Raw genomic sequence first — 13,688 nt, 5'->3', positions numbered from 1 at the left:
ACGGCAGAGAACCCGGAACATTCCGTGAGGGCTGGGAAGCCGCCACTCCCTCTGGCCCCCGACACTCGGAGAAGGACTTTAGCATCAGATAGACCTGCTCGTCTTCTGGCTTCAGCGAATAGACTAGTTTGTGATCTCGGGCCAGGGCCCTCCCTCACGCGCTGCGTTGGCTCCGCTCAGTGGCACAGGGCCGCCGCCCCGGGGGGGACAGGAGCGGGGACCGAGCGTGCTCTGGGGGGGGGGGGGGGGGGAGGGGTTTGCTCTGGCATTGTCATCATGCCCTGGATAAAAATGGCTTTCCTCTCCATTCGGGGCGATGCAGCTTGTTCAGTGTGTGTGTGTGTGTGTGAGCACACGTGTGCGCACATGAGTGCATGCATGTGTGTGAGTACACACGTGTGCGCGTGTGTACACACGCGTGTGTGCGTGTGAGTACAGTGTATTCATGTGTGCACACGCGAGTACATGCATGTGTGGGCACACGCGTGTGTGCGTGTGTGAGTACACACATGTGTGTTATGTGATTGCACATGTGCAGCACGACCACACGTGTGTGAGCACACACGTGTGTGCGTGTACATGAGCACATGCGTGTGCTTATGAGTATACATGTGTGTGCATGTGTGCACACGCGAGTAATGCATGTGTGTGAGTACGCATGTGCGTGTGTGAGCGCACGTGTGCAGCGCGAGTACGTGCGTGTGTGTGAGTACACGTGCGTGTGCGTGTGTGTGAGCACCCGTGTGCACCCGGGAGTATGCACATGTGTGTGAGTGCACACACGTGTGTCTGAAGCCTGTTTAGAAGAACTATTGCTGCATCCGGCGGGAGAGGAAGGCTGTTGACAGAGAAGGGAGGAGGCACACAAGCAGGGCAGTGGGGACAGGACCATGCCCTGCAGGCAGGGGGCCAGGGAACAGCAGGAACAACGCCACCTGCGCAGAGGGGCGGGGCCGCAGAGCAGGGCTGGGCAAGTGGCTTCTGGAAAGAGCCAGACAGTGAGTACTTGAGGATCTATGGGGCCCGGTGGCCACGACTCACCCCTGCGCCTGGGGCCGGATGGCAGCCACGGGCGAGATGTGTACGGACGGGTGTGGCTGCGTACCAGGAAGCTTTATTGTGGACGCTGGAGTTTGAATTTCCTATCATTTTCCCACGTCACAAAATGCTATTCTTTTGATTTTGATTTGATTTGATTTTTTGCCACTTATAAATGCAAGAACCGGTCTTGGCTCCCAGGCTGTGCACAAACAGATGGTGGCCTGGGGTCCCCAGCTCCAAGGGAGGGCTCCTCTCAAGGCCCATAAGGCCCCCGTGTGACCTCAGGCGGGGGCCCAGGCCGCCGGCACCGGACGACGAGGACCACCTTAATTTTGTTCGCCGCGGCCTCCTCGTGTCTGGCACAACCCGGCACGAAGTAGACGTTCAGCAAACAGCGGCCGAGTGACTCACTTTCACCGCGGAGGTATGTGACTTGCCCTAGACTCTCTCTCGGGCAGGTGTCTCTTCGCCCAGCCTCTCCCGGGGCTCCTGCAGGCGAGGCACCTCGCCCGTTCGGAGACACGCTTACTCTCCTTGCCCATCGGCCCGCAGCACAGCGCTCAGTGCCCAGGGCTCAGCAAGTGCCCGTGGCCTCTGCAATCGGAGGCCCAGCTGGCAAGCCCCCCTGCAAGGCTGGTGCGCCCACAGCCAGGGGCCCCGGGGCCCGGAAGAATGGCCGACCTCGCTTTCTTCTCTCCAGGAGCTCCAGGGGGAGTATTTCATAGCCTCAATTTAGAAACATAACCTTCCGGGGCGCCTGGGTGGCTCAGGCGGTTGGGCGTCCGACTTCGGCTCGGGTCATGATCTCGCGGTCTGTGGGTTCGAGCCCCGCGTCGAGCTCTGTGCTGACGGCTCAGAGCCTGGAGCCTGCTTCGGATTCTGTGTCTCCCTCTCTCTCTGCCCCCACCCCCCACCTCCGCTCGCATTCTCTCTCTCTCAAGTATAAATAAACATGAAAGAAAAAAAAATTTTTTTAATCTCATGCTTGTTTAAAAAAACGGAAGCATAACCTTCTTCTCCGGTCCGAGTACTAACTAGCAGAAAGATAATATTTACCCCAATCCAGGAGACTCAGGAAGGCACAGATTTCACATTATCTCTTGGGATTAGTAATTTTTAAGAAGTGAAAAACCAATTCAGTTGCAACGGAGCAAAAGAATCTCCTGTCTATGGACGTCAGAAAGCAGAGGCCACCGTGGCCGCGAGAAGTCGTGCGGAAGCTGGCGGTCACTGCGGCTCTGAGGGCCGCCTCCAGCGTGGGTCCGTGCCTCCTGCCGCGGGGGGAGGGATCTGAGCTCTGGGTCCCCCACCATCTGCTCTCAAGCTGGACTGAAGAGGGGAGACCGGAGGACCCTCAGGACGCGGGCAGCCTGTGGCGCCGTCTCTCCTCAGGGAAGCCATCAGAGAAGTCCAGCGAGTTGGCTCAGAGTTTATTTCTAGAGACGTCTTTCCGTGATTAGCCCGGCTGGGTTCAGTGTGCTGACCACACGCGGCCGGGTCGAGACCGAAACACGTGGAAACGCGTGTCAAGGATGACGTCGTTACCCGACGTTTGGGACCCCGTCCTGAGAAAAGGATCCAGAAGCACAGAGCAGAGGAGTTACCCATAATGCTTCAGGTGCTGGTGGTTGCCTCAGTGTCCCAAGGTCAAGGGGCCGTGAGACGGGCCGGAAGGTCTCACGGGATGCTCTGCCTCTGCCGTCCCCGAGCGGGGACACGAGAGCGGGGCTACAGCCGGGGCCAGCGTGCGCTGGAGGGGGACAGGGTTTGCGGCCGCGCGTGGGTCCCGCGGCGCGAGTAAAAGCAGCGCGTTGCTGGACGTTTACCTTGCGGGCACGTGGACTGACGAAGGCTCGGGGATCGCCGAAGGAGGGAAAGCCAGCCAAGCCAACAAAAGCGCTTCTTTAACGAGAACCAAGTGGATTCACTAGTCGTCTGCGTTTCGCTGCCACAGGGGCGGGCTGGGTTTGGTCTCCCACGCTGGCCCCGTGCTTTCCAGGCCAGAGACATGGCAGACGACTGGCGTCCGAGAGCCGCCAGATCGGCAAAGACACGCGGGAATCCCTTCTGGCCCTGAGGCCTGGTGGTGTCCTCAAACCCTTGGGGGTTTCCTCTTGACCCCCTGGCTTCGCGTCTAGGCTAGACCACGGGCGGTCACCTCCCCCTGCATGGCTGCTGGAGAGCCCGGGTGTTTCGGAGACCGAACTTTCTGCGTCCGGTGGGGGGTGGGGGGGACGCAGCACCCTCAGTGTTTCCAAGCCGCTGGCGTCGGATGACTCGCACTGGGGGCGCCAGAGAAAACGGCGCCTTCTCTCCTGCCGCCGCCCTTCCTCCCGCGCCCCGGGCCCGCGGGAGGTCGTGCGTTCCGGCTCCCAGTCCCCGGGAGCAGAGCCCGTCTTGGCACACGGCTCACCCGCCTGGGGTGGGTCTGGAGAACAGGGGGAAGATTGGAAATGCGTGAGAGAAAGAGCATGCCGCGTGAGCTCAGAGAACGAGCTCTGCGACGTTCCGGAGAACGTTCAGCCCCGTGACATAATGAAAGGTCCTGCCGGGACGACAGGCGCCAAGGATCGGTGATACCCTTCATCGCCTTTTGCCGCTCTCGGTTTCTTGGCGAGAGAGCTCGGGTCTGGAAGCGTGCTTTCGAATCCGCAAGACGGTGCCTCATCACATTCAGCCCTGGCCGGGAGAATGGGCGCATTTGGCTCTCCCGCAGGTGCTGTCCGCGTGCGGTTTGGGCCTGAGGACAGAGGCACCTTTTTCAGGCCGTCCCACACCGCGTTTCTGAAGACACGCCTTGCAGCCAGACCGCTGACCGCGTGGCCCGCCCTCCAGTCTCCAGGGGGAGCGCAGCAGCGGTGAATAAAAGCCCGGCTTCTCTGACGCCAGCTCGGGCAGCTCTCTACACGCTTGTCTCCACCGCAGGCACCGTGCTCAGCACTCTGAGCCGCGAGGCCTCAACTTCCCTGTGCTGCTGGGCCACGCCTTGAGCGCCAAGGGTCTAGGTGCCCATCCTGGCGGCCCTCACATTCTGAGCGGACAGGAGGGGAAGCGGCAAGGAGAGCTTCGCAGAGGTCCGCACCGCCGGGGAGGTCACCCACCCGTCCTCCGCACCTAAAGGACTCGGCCCCCTCCCTCCAGCCCAACAGTAAGGAGAGCGCAGAAATCCGTCTCCGCTCCTGAAGTTGGCGTCCCGCTCAAGACGTCGACGGACTCAAACAGCACCCGTCGGAGGGAAAGTAATCATAGCTCTCTACGTTTATTTGTTGGGCTCTGGGAGGATGTCACTCCAGTCGCTTGACCTGATCAGAGACACCGCCGGGATGTTATTTTCGTCCCAGCCTTACAGGCCAGGACCCTGGAAGAATGGAGAAGCCAGCGGCTGGCCGGGCCACGCAGGGGAGATGTGGGGGGGCCCTGCCCACTCAGCGCGGCGACGTGACAGAGGGGGATGGGGTCGCTGGGCGCGCACCTCGTGCTGTTCAGAGCCAGGACCTCCTTGCGGTAGTCAGCCCGTCGAGCTCTCTGTAGATCTTCGGTTTGATGGGCTTGGGCTGTTGTAGCAGGACTTCAGGGTGGGGACCTCATGGTCTGTGACTGTATTTGCGGGTCAGGCCGCCACCACAAGGTACCGAAGATGGGGGGGGGGGGTAGCGTCTCACAGTTCTAGAGGCTGGAAGTCCAAGACCGAGGTGTGGGCAGGGCCAGTTCCTCCCGAGGCCTCTCCCCCCATCGTGTGGATGGCTGTCTTGTGTCCTCACGTGGCCGTCCCTCTGTGTGTCTGTGTCCTGACCTCTTCTTCTTATAGGGACACCAGTCACACTGGATCGGGGCCACCCTGGTGACCTCATTTTACCTTAACGACTTCTGTGAAGGTCCTGTCTCCAAATAAGGCCACGTTGTGAGGTCCTGAGGGTCGGGGCTTCAACGTAGGAATTTAGGGGACACAACTCAGCCCCAAAGAGTGCCCCTACACCTGGTCACCTGGGGAGGACATGGCGTGTGGCTTCGGCTGAAGGTGGTTAGGGAACAGGCTTCCCTGAGGCCTGGCCGACCAACCACGTCCCGTGGCTGGGTTCTGACCCCGGCTCCGTCCCCCCACTCTGTGCCTGCCCCCTCCCCTGGCGAGAAGGGGGTTGGCTGCGAGGTCTCCAAGCTCCAGTGCCCTCAAGTCCAGGAGCGGGGGGATGGGGTCACCAAGGCCCAGCGCTGTGCCCTAGCCTGGGTACCAAGGGGACAGGGGTGCTCACAAATGCTCGTGACACACACACACACACACACACACACGTGCAGACACACATTCACATGGATGTGCAGGGGGAAGGTTCCTGGCCCCGGGGGAGAGCTGGGCCGTAGGGTCCCGGGTATCAGCCTCACTTTTTACTCTGCCCTTTTGTTCCTTTTGAATGTTTTTTTTTTCCCCCAATCAAATGACTATGTTACTTTTCCTATTAAAAATGGTTTTAAAGAAAAACAGCGCTGTCTTTCTGGTCCGTGGAAACCACTGTGTGTGCGTGGGCGTGTCCACATCTGTGGACACGGAACAACTCAGGTTCTCGTGCTCCCATTTCTCCGTCCCTCCTCCCCTGAGCCCGCCAACGCTTTCTAAGGAACTGCTACCATTTGCCCACAAAGCTGGGAAATGCCGCCCTACATCCCACAAACGTGGGATCTCACCTTTTCCCTTGCGTGACGGTGCCCAGAAACACAACCACTCAATCCCTTCCTGTTTTCCGTGACAAGGTAGTGAGGGATGCAGACTTGGGGGGAGGGCGGAAAACTGTGAACCAGGAGCACCGATTCTGCATTTATGTGACCTTCAGCTCTGCCGACAGACGAGGAGTCACATCACAGTTCGCTAGCGTTCGCTGGGCCTCTCCCGGGCACACAGGCTCCCCCGAGTACCTTCGTTTTTATTCAGAACCACAGAGGAGGCCCCCTCCAAGGCTCGTGAATGACCTGGCACGGAGACGGACCGGAATTCGTGGCATGAATGGACAGATTCGCATCTTACTCTAGGAACGCCACGGTGCTCTCGTCTCCTTTCATGCACTTTTCCATTCACTTTTTTTGTTTGTTTGTTTTTTAATCTGCAAAATCCTTCCGGGGCACGCCGGTGGAGGGCACGGCTCCACTGTGGGAAGGGCTGATTTGTTTAAAAGATTGAAAAGTTGCGACATTTTCATATGGATAAGTGCATTTTGTTTTCACTTTACCTAAAATGTTTGAAAATTAAAGTTTTTGGTGGAAGACTTTTTTAGGGTAGGAAACCAAGTGGCAGGGCCAATTTTGCATTTGCCAATGAAAGCAGAGCTTTTTTCAACTTCAGGAAAAGGTCAAATTGTGTTTGATGACCCCATTTGGAGTTCATCAATGATGGTGCATTACGCAATTTTTCTCTGATTCTGTTTTATCCCTGGTAAGTTGGAAAAAGGCTCCAGAATTAAAAAAAAAAAAAATGTGATCGAAACTCGAGCAGTTTTGAATTGTAGGAAAATTTACCCCCAAATCAAAATGTTCTTATTTCATTCTTTCTATTTTCCTCTCAACCTGAACATATACTTGATATAACACAATATGTCCATAAGTAAGAATAGGAAAGACTCTTTTCCTTATTCAAGTTGCGGAAGGTAAAATTGTGATGTTATTTACGTAAATTTCCTGTGTCTTTGTGATAAACTGTGCCGAAATCTTTGTAGTTTTGTCCCCAAGGTTTTATTGATTGTAGAAATTCACCTGTTTTAACACTGAATTGACGGTAACTGGAAAAACTATATTAGTTCTGTTATCTGTGGGCTGACTTCAGTTCTCTAAACAAAGGCTACTTGAAATCTCTGTTATTGATTAAATCCAGATGGAATTCGCTTCTGATACACAGAACACTGGGAAATTTATCAGCTTCTATTATTCCTCATCGAAATGAGCTCCTTTAGCTTTCTAATTATATTGTCTAATAAAACTAAACAGCCAATGCTATCTGCATATTATATGAAGAATTGTCCTACAACAAACTCATAACAGTCAATTAACATAAAAGCTAATTATATATCTCATCATCTTACAAGTTTCCGAATGTATGCTTACCCTGTTGTCGCCTAGAGCAAAGGAGGCTTGAATTTTCACTTCTAAATATGGACTTTTAACTAATATCAGAAGCGATTTCAATATTTTTATGGATGGAAAGTTAGTGATTAAGCCAGATGCAATATTTGCCAGAGTGCAATTAAAATCTCGACATTAACTAAACCTCCAGAAGGGGAATCTTTGCAACAATGTGAAATCAATTATCAGTCGCTAAGCAGGTTAAGTCCTGGGTTCCTATCTGAGGAACACTCAAGATAACGATAAAGATAAGTGAGATTTATTTGAGATTGCCAGACTGTTATGAAAACCACAGACAGAGCACAAGGGCATTTCCGCGTCCAATCGTGCGTCGTAACATAATTGTGTTCCTGCCTAATTGTGATAGCTATCAAGCAAGAAATTTGCTACAAGATTAACAGAGACACAGTAATGAACGCGCACGGAGGCGCCCTGGAACCGTTAGGAATGTGGCTCACGGCGTCTGGAATGAACCCCACACTCCGGCCTTCCAGAGCCAAAACTTCCAGAGACTTTTTTCCTGCTTTCACGTTGGGATACGGGTACTTCCCCCCGCCCCCCCCCCCCCGTTTCATTGCTCACAGAATAAGCACATGGTCAGAATAAGCCTTGAGGGGAAAAAAGAAAAGTCGACACTCTTTCTACGTAGCAGGATTCAGAGTGGCAGGTAGGTTTCAGAAGAGCAAAAGTTAGGATTTACTTTGACCAGGGCGCTCTGAGATAGCGATGAAGTTATAACGGATCGCTTTTATATGTATAACGTATCCCAAGTGAGTGCCTGCGCAAAAGTAACGGCTGATAAGAAAACCGGGTGCCCGTGAATCGGTTTTCTCCCGATACAATGCTGGCGGCCTTTTTCATTCATATTGTAATGAGGTTACTATCTCTGAGACAGTCCTTCCGGGGTGGAGGCCACCCTCCCCTAAGATTACAATAGGAATTGCTTTATTGACAAGTACTATTCAAAATCTTCATAGTATAGAAAGAAAGACTTTGTTTTATTCCACTCGTCTCAATACTTATTGCACTCTTATAATCAAAACACTCTGAGGGGAGAAAAAGGCCCAATTATTCTGTGAACAGTCTTTAAATTTACTGAAGGCAGTTCAGCTAAGTGGAATCATTTTAAACTCCAATCGTGTGCGTCGTCGTCAATGTGCAAAGAGCGGCGATGCTTAGACATCTTTAGCATTTTCTCACAAAGCCGGATGCTTTGATTGAGATTTTAAAATCCTTTTTTTTCTCTTAGTTTTCTGAAAACAGACCTAGTAAGTTCACGTTGGGTGTTTTTCCTTCACCTGTTTTTAGCGGAGATTGTGAGGAAGCATTTTCTGAGCTATCTGCAGGCAAACACTTCCTCCTATTAAAGAATGTTTACTCAAAAGAGCCAGCTAATGACGGGAAAACACACACACACACACACACACACACACAAACCCGTTTGCCTTCAGACTCATAAAATCAACAAAATTCACGTGTTGATCTCTTGATATAACATATCTGTGTTAAAACAGTACCATGCTAGTATATTCAAACGTATAGCATGACACTTTGAAAACTGGAAAAAAAAATCCCGTTTTGGGGAAAGTTGTAAAGTGGGGACTGTTCTAAAATAGTGCCAGCCCCGGGAAACAAATCAAAAACCCCTCCAAAGTAAGTTGAGGAGGCCTTTCGGCCGCTGGCCTCTGATCTGCTCACGCGAGACGGTGGGCAGTTTCTGCACACGGCTGGGTGGGTGAGGTCAGATTTAAAAAACATTTTCGAGAGCGTCCCCAGTCAGCGGAAAGTACTGGGATCCGTCAAGGCGGCGCTGAGTGTTCCCCCGAAGTCTCCCAGACTCGAACCCCTGCCCTCCGGTGAGGACCCCCCCACCTTGTTTACTTTTCCGCTGGGGAAGGTGGGGGCCGGAGGGGACAACTTTTTTAAGTGAAAGCGTGTACTCATCACTGTAAAGTGAAAACCTGCTTTGCTAACATCCAGAAAGTACCATGAAGGGATCTCAAATGTATCAGATAAGGAAATACACTTAAACCACACGCGTGGCAGGCAAAAAAAACCACCCCATAATCATGCAGCTAATGATCTGCTTGATTAACTGTAATTAAGAATTTACCTCTGTGTTTTATAACGTGCAGACCCAATACAGATTTAATCCTCAGCGCCTGTGGTTAATAAAACGGATTTTCAGTTTGTTCCTTAACCCACGCATTGCTGTGGTTTTTGTTTTGTTTTGTTTTTACAACTTACAGGGCTTGATTGGCATACTTGAAAGTGTAAGTGAAATGCAGCTTGTATTTGGAATGCACTTCAAGCCACTACCTTTAGGGTCATTTCACTGTAGACCCGAAAACAACAACAACAAACCACACTCGCGAGTTTTTAAAAACTGGCTTTTAGTGAATGGATAACCGTTGTGGTTTAATCCAGCTGAGTAAACGGTTTCGTTGCAAAAGGGAGCGCCCGGGCCTGGAGAGAATGCGCCTGGAACCGGGTTTTCGGGGAGAGGCGGGGACCCCGTTACCGCGCACACGGCGGGGGCAGCTGGGCGCCCATCGGCCGCGGTCGTCTTCGGCTCTCTTGCTGCCCCGGCTCCTGCAGGCCTGTGTCCCACCGCGCGCACTGCTCGCGGACCCCGGGGGCGGCGGGGACGCCGGCCCGGGGGCGGGAGGCGCGGGGACCCTTTGTGCGCCCGGAGCGCGCGCCTCGCCGCCGCGCGGTCGCCGGCACCGGAAGGGTTCACACTGCGCCTGAAAGGGGACAATGGAGGCCGGCTAGATCAACATCGCCGAAATCGAGTTCATTTGCGATTCAGCCCCTTTCACCACGGTTGTCACGCAAACTTCCTACTTTGATCAGCGGAGGGTGGAGAGGGAGAAAGCCCGCGGAGGCCCGGGCGCGGCGCGTCCGCGGCGCCCTTGGCGGGTCCCCCCCCCTTCCGGAAGGAGCCGCGGGGACGCGGCATCCTGCACCTTGACCCGTCTAGACGGGCCCCGAGGTTTTGTGTCGGTTACCAGGGGCGAGGGGTGCTCTTTGACCCCCGCGCGGGGCGGAGGTGGTGGCCGGGGCGGGGTGGGGGTGGGGGTGGGGGGGGCGTCCCCTGAATCCTGGCCGCATTCCGGAGGGACAGGGGCGCGCGGAGACGGACGCCAGCTGTTCCCCGAGCCCGCGCCCGTGGCCGTCCCGCGCGCCCGTCCCCCCCTCCCCCACCGGCGCCCGCGGGCGCCACTGTCGGCTCGGCCCGACCCGTCCAGAAGGACGCGGCGCGCTGGCCCGCGGTCTCTGCCTCCCTCCCGGTCCCCCTCTTGTGCTCCCCCTCCCCCTCCGCCCCTCCCCCTCCCCTCCCTCCCTCTCTCCGGCTAGTAAATAATCACAGCCATTTTCTGTCCTCGGTGCCGTATTCTGCATGTGCAATGACTTTGAAAAAGGACTACCTGTGTAAGTGCACTTGCCAGTTCCAATCTAGGGGTTTCCTTCCCGTCCACTTTCAAACACCCGCCCCTTTCCAAAAGCCCAGTGTAAGCGAACTTCCCACGTTCTGTAAGTAACCCAACCGCAAGCACATTGTGCGAGGAAGGTCATGCCTCCCGGCGCTCCTGGGGGTGGCGCGCGGCCCCGGACGCGTCCGGCGCACGATCCGCTAAGACCGCGTGAACGTTAAGGCAGGTCTCCCGCCCCGTTTGTCTCCACAGACCCCCCTAGCCCACTCGGAGGTTTTCCTAACAGACCTGTTGGACCAAGTGTGCGAGCGGATGAACCACTACCAGCTGGAAGAAGATTCCGTGACTCGGGAGAAGAAGTTTAAGAGGTTTGCTCCAAGGAAAGGAGACAGAATATACAAAGAATTTAAAAAATTCCATTTTTATTCTGATGCTTACAGACCTTTGAAATTCGCGGTAAGCTCCCGTTCTTCGCAGGTGAATCCCACGCGCCAGGAACACCATTTGGGGTATTCTTTTTGGCCGTTTGCTTGGGTTGTGGTTGAGTTTCCAGACCTTGAACATTAAAAGGTTATCTGACTGCTCTGTGGTCCCCGCGGCGGCGTCAGTGTTGACCATGCATTTGGGAAGTTGCCTTTGAGACACCTCACGGGGCTGTGCAGACAGGCGGTGTTTCGCAGAAAGTGCTGTTGTAGCTCCCAGCGACTTGAAGCCGAGGGTCGCGCCTGCTCTGCCCCTGTGGGGCTCAGAGAGGGGTCTCAGTGGCCCCCCTTGCCGAGGCAGGTCTCTTCCAGGTTCCCACAGAAGGAATCAGGGGTGGTGGCTCCTAGGTTAAAATCCAAATTAGAATGAATGTCGTTTTCAAATATTTATAGCCAAATGATAGAGGAAGAGCGACAAACATCTTTTTTTTTTTTCCTTCTCCCCCTTCAGGCTTCACAGAAGACAGAGAATTTCCTTCCCGAGTTAATTCAAGTATTTTAGCACAAACTAAGTTAAACAAAGGCTTAGGTATGATAGTTGGCTTAATGCCAAACTCCCGTCCGGTGTGGTGTTTATTTTAAGTGAATGCTGGCCTCTGGCTTGCTAGAATGTGCCTGGCAAAATAGATTCCAATATATTTCGCTTTACTTAACGCTGTTGAATCAGACCAAGTGATGGCAAAGCCTGTTTAAAAAATGTATTAAGTTCACACACTGGCCGAAATGTCAGGCATGCTGACGCCCCGAAACAGGGGCTTTAGCTGACTTCTGAAGATTTCATTTTAATTAAAAAGTAAAGGCAATAACTCCAAGGTAAAAGTACCCTGGAACAGGAATTGCGATGAGTACGTGTGCTTGTATTTCACAGGTTTTAAATAAACACGTTATGGTGGAATTTGCATATTTTTAAATGCCATTGAAAAATTTTAAAGTCTTGCTGAATGAACTTGGACTGTGCTTTGCCAAGTCTCGAGCGAATGCCCTCCTGTAGCTTCACGGTTCCAGGAGCTGTAACCCTGTGGGTCTTGAGCACAGACGCGTCCTTCAGTTAGAATTTAAGATTTTTTTAATGCCCCGGGCGCCTTTGGGCTCCCTCTTCTCTGAAAAGTGAGATTTGGGGCTAGAAGCAAAGTGAAATTATCAACGGAGCGCTAGATGGTTTGAAAAGAAACTTGGCCAAGTCACTGCCAAGCATGTTACCCACAGTGAAACCGACGAGGTTTGTTTTGATTGCTGAGAAAGCTTAATTGTTTTCACACTTCAGTCTCTGTTTTAAAACCACAAAATGGATTGTTATGTTAAATCTGAGGGAAACTGGTTTAAGCGTCTCCAGGAGCCGGGTTCTTTGAAGGAGTCTAGAAAACCCAAACAAAACCAGAAAGCTAAGACTCCCCAGCTCTACCTAGGAGACCCCTTTCTTCCTTTTCTTCGCATTCCAATGTAACGAAGAGGCACAGATACAAAGAACCGCTTTCCTCCTCACCCTCGTCTTTCAACACGACTAATCGGTTACTTAAGTCCCAGGAAAATGACGCAATTAACGTTTGGGGACGAGGCTCCATCTCCGAGGCAGTGAGGTCCCGAAAGCAAAGGGGCTGATGAAAACGGGCCACGGTGGTAACACGGTTTTCTGTTTTTAGCTAATAAAATGTTGGTGCGTCCTTCTCACGAGAGCCCTGTGCGCGCGGATCTATCCACATATGTTGTTATTACGTTTCCGCAGTGCGAAGCTATTATAGAGGAGCATGAAGACGAGATATTCTCACTTATCGCCCAGGAGGCACACGACCTCGCTGACAAGCTGTGCAGTGAGAAAGCAGGTACTGTGTCTGATGTAACATGTGTCTTCCGCTCGCCCACCCCCCTCACCCGGCGCGGCAGCATCTTTTTTTCAAACCGCCCTCGCTGCCTCCCCGCCACTACCACCACCACCACCACCACCACCGGCTCCGCACTGAGTCAGAAAGACCCCATGTGAGAGAAGACAAATAAACAAAACCACGGGGCTAGGTGGCTCTTCCATGGGCGCTGGCTTTCTTCTGCGTTTGCCAGGAAGTCTAAAGACGGTAAAGGGGGCACAGGCCCATCAGCACCGGCGGGGTCCAAAGCACTTTCTCTTTCCAGTTTGCAAACTCGGAGAGGTTGGGTTCTCTCTCCCTCCTGGACCAGGATGGAGAATCTCTTTATGACTCGCCTGGAACCTAAACTGATAGCAGGCGGGATCTTTATTTAGTACGAGATTTTAAAAGCTTTTTTTCTTTGCCGATTTGCGAGGGGTGCTGGGTAATTTTTTTTTCAAGTTTCTTTCCCGGGATATCTTAAAAAAATTTTTTTTGTTTCTAATAAAGCATAACATACCTTCCTCCACAGTATCAAATTTAGTGCCCCAGTCCTTGAAATAAGTTACTGCCCATCTGTGGAGAAACGTTTTCTGTCATCAAAGGTTATTAAACGAGAAAGTGACAAAGCCACATCAACGGGAAGAAGTTTTCTTCCTCTGAGTAGATAATGGGGTTGTTTTCTTTTTAAAATCCAGTTTGAAAAAAAAATAATAAAGATGATCCAGTTTGGTTGGGGGTTTGAAGAGTACCGTAGAAGGAGACACTCGGGACTGCTCAGGGCCCGG

The 13,688-nt window shown here is 53.0% G+C and overlaps 1 protein-coding gene across 1 annotated transcript in view; it reads left to right on the top strand.

Annotated features, from left to right (window-relative positions):
- CNPY1 (canopy FGF signaling regulator 1) overlaps window positions 1-13,040 on the top strand; it is a 36,320-nt gene extending 23,280 nt beyond the window's left edge. The window contains exons 4-5 of the mRNA XM_030297357.1: window positions 10,833-11,036; window positions 12,786-13,040. Of these exons, the coding sequence (XP_030153217.1) occupies window positions 10,833-11,036; window positions 12,786-13,040 (459 nt within the window). The remainder of the gene's footprint in view (window positions 1-10,832; window positions 11,037-12,785) is intronic.
- The last annotated feature ends 648 nt before the right edge of the window (window positions 13,041-13,688 follow it).

This window comes from Lynx canadensis, chromosome A2 (genome assembly GCF_007474595.2).
Source record: "Lynx canadensis isolate LIC74 chromosome A2, mLynCan4.pri.v2, whole genome shotgun sequence".
NCBI classification, from domain to species: Eukaryota; Metazoa; Chordata; class Mammalia; order Carnivora; family Felidae; genus Lynx; species Lynx canadensis.
The sequence above is the reverse complement of the archived record's forward strand: the minus strand, read 5'-3'. Positions and strand labels throughout refer to the sequence as shown.